Genomic DNA, 7,698 nt, shown 5'->3' with positions numbered 1-7,698 from the left:
GATGACACTCCTCCCAACCTTTTGCTTACACAAGCCATGGCTAACCGAATCCTCGGGTGCCTTCCAACATTCACATACCATGAAGGAGTGTCTATTTGCAAAATTAAGTTGCTTACTGATGAATCAGGGCAAAACACGTGAAGAGAATTATTAATGCAAGTTAATTAATTTGGGCTGGGAACCCCATTGCCAGCTCTTTTTGCAAAATTATTGGATAAGCGGATGTAGCCACTAGTCCATTATGAAAGTCTGTCAGGAGTAAATGACAAGATTGAAAGATAAACACCACATACTTCATCATGAGCTATAAAACATCAACACAAATTGAGAAGCATTTTGAAGGTTTAAAGGTAGCACATGAAGTATTTACTTGGAATGGCAGGAAATACCACATAGTAGGTAGATATGGTGGACACAAATGGCATAGGTTTTGGCTCAAGGTTTTGGATGCACGAGAAGCATTCCCTCTCGAGACAAGGCTTTGGCTAGCAAGGTTGTTTGAAGCAAACACAAGTATGAACCGGTACAGCAAAACTTACATAAGAACATATTGCAAGTATTATAAAACTCTACACTGTCTTCCTTGTTGCTCAAACACTTTTACCAGAAAATATCTAGACCTTAGAGAGACCAATCATGCAAACCAGTTTCAACAAGCTCTACGGTATTTCTCCACTAATAGGTTTAAACTACATGATGCAAGAGCTTAATCATGATCTACTTGAGAGCTCAAAACAATTGCCAAGTATCAAATTATCCAAGACAATATGAAGCATTTTCTTTTTCTAACCAAATAGCAATAAATGCAATAGCTTCCAACTTTTATCATTGAACATTAAAAGTAAAACGAAGAACACAAGTGTTCATATGAAAAAGCGGAGCGTGTATCTCTCCCACACAAGGATTGCTAGGATCCAAATTTATTCAAACAAAAACAAAAATAAAAACACACAGACGCTCCAAGTAAAGCACATAAGATTTGACCGAATAAAAATATAGTTTCAATAGAAGAAACCTGATAAGTTGATGAAGAAGGGGATGCCTTGGGCATCCCCAAGCTTAGACGCTTGAGTCTTCTTGAAATATGCAGGGATGAACCACGGGGGCATCCCCAAGCTTAGGCTTTCACTCTTCTTGATCATATATCATCTCCCTCTCTTGACCCTTGAAAACTTCCTTCACACCAAACTTCTCATAAACTTCATTAGAGGGGTTAGTACTCAAAAAACTTTAATCCACTTTAGCCCTGTAGTGACACATTGCAAGAACTCAATAAAACATTAGCTACAGCTCTCCACGTCTAGAAAACCTTGCTTAAAGTCCACAAGCGACAATGCAAAAACAGAGACGAATCTGTCAAACAGAACAGCCAGTAAACACGAATTTTTAAGAGGTACTTCCGTTGCTCAAATCAGAAAACTCAAAACTAATAAAAGTTGCGTACATATCTGAGGATCACTCACGTAAACTGGCAGATTTTTCTTAGTTACCTACAGAGAATCATACCCAGATTCGTGACAGCAAGAAATCTATTTCTGCGCAGAAATCCAAATCTAGCATCAACTTTATATTAGAGACTTTACTTGGCACAATATTGCAATAAAATAAAGATAAGGAGAGGTTGCTACAGTAGTAACAACTTCCAAAATACAACAAAACAGTAGCAAAATAAACACATGGGTTATCTCCCAAGAAGTGCTTTCTTTATAGCCATTAAGATGGGCTCAGCAATTTTAATGATGCACTCGCAAGAAATAAGAGTTGAAGCAAAAGAGAGCATCAAAAATCAAGTTCAAAACACATTTAAGTCTAACCCACTTCCTATGCATTGGAATCTTGTACACAAATAAATTCATGAAGAACAAAGTGACAAGCATAAGAAGATAAAACAAGAGTAACTTCAAAATTTTCAGCATATAGAGAGGTGTTTTAGTACCATGCAAATTTCTACAACCATATTTTCCTCTCTCATAATAATTTTCAGTAGCTTCATGAACAAACTCAACAACATAACTATCACATACAGCATGCTTTTCATGATTCACAAACACATAATTTTTATCAAGCTCAGAAATAATAGGATTAAAACTTTCAAAACCACTTTTATCAATAGTATAACAAGATGATTGATCAATCTTAAAAGATATGGGACTCATAGATAAAGTCAAGATCTCTTCAATCCCATTTTCATTAGTAGTACAATTAATATTATCAAGTAACATAGGACCATCATCTAAAGATTTATCATAAACATTTGCCAAGCAAAACTCTTTAGTACCATGCATTTCGACATCAGGTACAAACAAAGCATTATCATAAAATTTATCAAAGTAGCATGGATTATCATAGATAACAGTATTATAATTATTCTCACAAGTTTTACTTATAGGGAATATTTCAAGAGAATCCACAGGAACATAACATTCATCCTCTTTTGGTAAGCATGGAGGACAATCAAATAGTGTAAGAGATAAAGAGTTACTCTCATTAGAAGGTTGGCATGGGTAGCTAATCCATTCTTCCTCCTTTTGTTCATCACTCTCCTCTTCTTTTTCATCCAATGAGCTTTCAGGTTCATCAATTTCCTCCTCTTTTTCATCCAATGAGCTTTCAGGTTCATCAATTTCTTCTTCCATTGGTTCCTGCAAATTGTGAGTGCATTCTTGTGCATTAATGAGTCTCTCTTTATAATCAATGATATAAGGATTATCACTGTAGCTTTCTATGCAAAAATTAAGGATAGAAGAGACATAATCTTTAAGGTCCTTACAAACAGCATAAGTTTCATAATTTTTAGACATGAAGGATTCTATCTCAGAGGCTCCCATAAATAAGACAAATTGTTCTACCTCTTCGAACCCAAGATGAATATAGCTATTCCAATTATAGTTCTTAATTAAAACTTGCTCACCAAAGCCACATTGAAATTTAAGATGTTTAGTATCCTGTTGAGAGCAACAGTTTATATCATGGCGTTTAAGCAAGATTTTAGCAATTGTATTCAATTTTTCTATCACAGCACTCATAACTTTACCCGTTCTTGATTCTCTATAATTCATATATAATTCAATAAGCTCCAAATAGATTGTAGGTTCTCCCATAATAGCAGTTTTTAATTTTTCGATTTTTCAAATTTTTATGGATTTTTGGGTATATGAGAAAAGTAAAACAAAACAAAAACAAACTAGACAAAAGTAAACTAAGCAAAATAATACTAGACAGAAATAAACTAAGCACAAATAAACTAGACAAAAGTAAACTAAGCAAAACAAAATAAAATAAAATAGAGAGAGAGGTGGAGTGTACTCCCCAGGTGAACTTATGAGTAGAGCTATGCCTCACCGGCAACGGCGCGTGAAAATAGTCTTGATGACCCACAAGTATAGGGGATCACAACAGTCTTCGAGGGAAGTAAAACCCAAATTTATTGATTCGACACAAGGGGAGGTAAAGAATACTTATAAGCCTTAACAACCGAGTTGTCAATTCAGCTGCACCTGGAAAAACACTAGTAACGGGGTGATGTGAAAGCAGCAGTAATATGAGAGCAGTAGTAATAGTAACACAGCAGCAGTAGCAGTAATATGAGAGCAATGGCACCAGAAAATAGTTGATACTACTTCCAATGACATATAGGAACAAGTATATGATGATGAGAGATGGACCGGGGTTCCCAGCTATCTATACTAGTGGTAACTCTCCAATAACAAGTGTTGGGTGAACAAATTACAGTTGGGCAATTGATAGGATTGAAATAGCATTAAGACAGAACATCAAGATTATTAATCATGTAGGCATGTTTCCCATATATAGTCATACGTGCTCGCAATGAGAAACTTGTACAACATCTTTTGTCCTACCAGCTAGGTGGCAGCCGGGCCTCTAGGGAATCTACTGGAAATTAAGGCACTCCTTTTAATAGAGCACCGGAGCAAAGCATTAACACTCCGTGAAAACATGTGATCCTCATATCTAAGCCTTCCCCTCCAGTTGTCCCAATTTCAGTCACTTTGGGGCATTTGGTTCCGGACATAGACATGTGCATACAACTTGTAGATACAATCTAAGCAATGAGTATAGAGCTTAAATCTAAGATCATGCCACTCGGGCCCTAGTGACAAGCATTAAACACAACAAGATTGCAGCAACAATAACTTCACAAACTTTATAGATAGACTAATCATAATGTAACAATCCATCGGATCCCGACAAATACAACACCGATTACATCAGATGAATCTCAATCATGTAAGGCAGCTCATGAGATCATTGTATATATTGAAGTACATGGGGGAGAGAATACCAACTAGCTACAGCTAGAACCCGTAGTCCATGGGGGAACTACTCACGGACCATGATGGAGGCGGTGTCGTTGATGGAGATGGCTTCCGGTGGCACTTCCCGTCCCGGCACGGTGCCGGAACATAGACTTCTGTCCCCCGAAACGGAGTTTCGCGATGGTGGCGGCGTCCCTGGAGTCTTTCTGGAGTTTCGTCAATTGGTATCGCGTTTTTAGGTCGAAAGGGGTCTTATAGGCGAAGAGGCGGCGCAGGAGGGGCACCAGGGCGCCCTCCCCATAGGCCGGCGCGGCTAGGGGCCTGCCCGCGCGGCCCTATGGTGTGGGGCCACTGGGCCTCCTCTCCGGGTCTCTTTCGGTGTCCTGGTCCGTCTCGGTGAATTATGATGTTTGGTCTTCGTTTCGTCGAATTCCGAGAATATTGCCCGAACAGCCTTTCTGGAACCAAAAACAGCAGAAAACAGAACTGGTACTTCGGCATCTTGTTAATAGGTTAGTTCCAGAAAATGCATAAAAACATTATAAAGTGCTAGCAAAACATGTAAGTATTGTCGTAAAACTAGCATGGAACATCAGAAATTATAGGTACGTTGGAGACGTATCAATGTTCCTTTCGCCTTCCTTCGTGTTTAAACGTTGGTAGAGGTCCTCATACGCCCGACCCCTTGCTTCACTCACCGCCCGCTTTGCAGCCTTCTTTGCCACCTTGTACTTCTCCATGTTAGCTGCGCTCCTGTCCAGATATAGACATGTGAAACAGTCATTCTTCTCCCTAATAACCTTCTGGATCTCATCGTTCCACCACCAGGTATCCTTACCTTCCCTTCTACTTCTCTTAGTCACCCCAAACTCCTCTACAGCGACCTTCCGCAAGCGACCTTCCACAAGCAGGTCGCCATACTCGTCCACATCATGTTTGCATCGCCTCCTTCCTCCCAAGGGCCCTCCTCAATAACCCTCTCCCTAAAAGCCTGGGATGCCTCACGCTTGAGCTTCCACCACTTCGTTCTAGCAACTTTGGCGCGCTTACCCCGCTAGACACGGATCCTAAAGCGAAAGTTAGCAGCCACCAGCTTACATTGAGGGACAACACTCTCTCCAGGTATTGCCTTACAATCTTCTCCTTCTTGGTTCCTGATGCCATACCAAAACCCCCATGCACCCTTTCAAAACCTTTGTTAGAACAAATTTTTGTCCAAGATGTCAATTTACGGAGAGGGCTGAGAAATCTGATAACAACTGTGATCATTCAACCGGTAACCAAATCCCTGGATCGGACACACACTTGATTACCGACAGCGAGTTTTACTTAGAAATTCAGAATACGCGGGGCGCATCGGCACTGTCATCGTGCCCGGACAGTTAATTTCAGTTTGCTCGGCGTTTCGTTTGGGTCCATTGCTCCCGATGCCTCATAAAAGTTGAAATATTTTTCATTTTGTCGACGGTGAGGTGCATGTGGTGACTTCGTCAATCTTAAGATTTGCCGGATAAAAGTTTCTTTGACATGATCTTTCGGAGGTGATCATAGGGATAGGATGTGTACGCAGTCATATAGGTGAGTATGCGTATGTGTGAGCGATGTATTGTGTTTCGCAAAAAAAAACGTCACGCGGACGGCGTATCTATCTACATGCCCGGACAGTTAATTTCAGTTAGCCCTGCGTTTCGTTTGGTCCATTGCTCCCGATGGTCCACCGTGTCCATGCTCTGGAAGAACAGCCACGGGAGAAATTACGCGCCAAGCTAAGCTAAAAAAACTGAAGTAAAGTGAGAACCAAACCTCTTCCGACGAGAATTTCTAGCGCGCGTGAGCGTGAGCACTTCCTCGCCACACCAGTCACCCGTGTAGTGGCACCGCGCGCGCTTATAAAACCAGAAGCTCGCGCGTCCCCGGGAAGGCCAGCACGACGCCGTCTAGCTTACCAGCACCCACCGCCGCCCTCCCCTCATCTAGCTCCGACGAGAAACCAAGAAACACCAAGCATGGCTTACCCGTCCGTAGCTCCACCCGCCGGCGGCAAGGCGGCGTCGGGCTGCAAGCCATCCAAGCTCAGCTGCCTCTGCTCGCCGACCAACCACCCGGGCTCCTTCCGCTGCAGCCGCCACCGGACGCCCCGCGCGCGGCCACCGCCGTCCTCCTCCTTCGTCCGCGCCTCGCAGAAGCAGGCCGCGGCGCCGGGGATGATGAAGAGCGGCGGCGGCGGCGTCGCGGGAAGCATCAGGGCGACGAGCAAGGGGCGGCCCGTCCTGCGCGCGCACCTGCACCTGCAGCGGCTGCTGGCCAGCCCGCCGCCGTCCTCCGGCGGCCGCTACCGCGAGTTCAAGCCCCGCCTGTCCAGGCTGGGCCGCCTCGCCGCCGCCAGCTTGTGACGCCGGCACCGGCCGGTTCCGCTGCCTCGCCAGCTTGTTACTCATCACTGATGCGCCTATGAACTGGCAGCTAGCTAGGACTGGGTACTACTCTTGAGTCTTGATCAATGATTTGTTAGTACGGTGAGTGATTTGATCACCGATGGTGTAGTGTACTGATTCTAAGACTGGGTACTACTTTTGATCAATGTTTCGTTAGTACTACCGATTCTGAACATGCCTCTTGTGAATTTCCCCCCAAGAGTAATGGAACAGACTAGTTTGTGCTAATCCACCTTCTGACCTGAGTCTTTGTGCTGGTCTGAGGATTTTACTGATGGACGTGAATGGTACAATACAACAACCTCTAGGTTTTCTTACAGCAGAAATTCCTACTTGCTCTGTGCCTCCGAGAATCGATATGAGATTACCTTACTTTTCTTAATTCCCTTTCAGAAATGTTTCGTTTAAAAAACCATGTTCCCCCCCTGCAAAACCAAATTAAAAAACATGGTTTCTTAATCTTTATGCTCTTGCAAAAAAATATTTTCGTCCTCTTTGATGCGCTAGTTAAAAAACCTGATTACTTTTGTTTCGCTTTGCTCCACAGAGATGAGTAGTTAAGTTCACTCACGGGGGACCCATGAGACCAAACTGATCGGAAAGCAACCTTCTTTATGTGGTGTCCGCGTGGGTTTCAGTTTTGTTTACTAGTCAGACCTGATGTTTCCAGATGATTTTGCCCGCCTTAATTATCGTACGACTCCGTTAAGTTTCTCGGTGTTTTCCAGTTCCTTGAGCAGACGCGGTGTACACGCTGCTAGAATATTCTTGGCATCTCTATTTCCTTCTATCGACTAATACTTTTCTACCAAGTTTTCCAAGTTAGGTCCAAATAGAACTTGTTCACAGTGGCACTTCTAGAATAGAATCACAGAGCTTCGATGAAATGGAAAAATATTCCTCCTCTCAGTACAGAAGAAGGGAAAGAAGATCACCCACTCTCTTTTTTTCCAAGCAGGATTCTCCCCATTTCATTAAAAGGCATT

At 42.7% G+C, this 7,698-nt stretch overlaps 1 protein-coding gene across 1 annotated transcript; it reads left to right on the top strand.

The window, feature by feature from the left end:
* Window positions 1-6,236: 6,236 nt before the first annotated feature.
* LOC124700073 lies at window positions 6,237-7,019 on the top strand. The gene has a single exon (XM_047232263.1). It carries the CDS (start codon window positions 6,284-6,286, stop codon window positions 6,668-6,670), a length of 387 nt encoding a protein of 128 aa, XP_047088219.1. The 5' UTR covers window positions 6,237-6,283; the 3' UTR covers window positions 6,671-7,019.
* The last annotated feature ends 679 nt before the right edge of the window (window positions 7,020-7,698 follow it).

This window comes from Lolium rigidum, chromosome 3 (assembly GCF_022539505.1).
Source record: "Lolium rigidum isolate FL_2022 chromosome 3, APGP_CSIRO_Lrig_0.1, whole genome shotgun sequence".
Classification (NCBI taxonomy): Eukaryota; Viridiplantae; Streptophyta; class Magnoliopsida; order Poales; family Poaceae; genus Lolium; species Lolium rigidum.
The sequence above is the reverse complement of the archived record's forward strand: the minus strand, read 5'-3'. Positions and strand labels throughout refer to the sequence as shown.

Bases quoted from the DNA above. Each gene is read 5' to 3' on its own strand.
- LOC124700073 (XM_047232263.1), top strand. From the start codon at position 6,284: ATGGCTTACCCGTCCGTAGCTCCACCCGCCGGCGGCAAGGCGGCGTCG.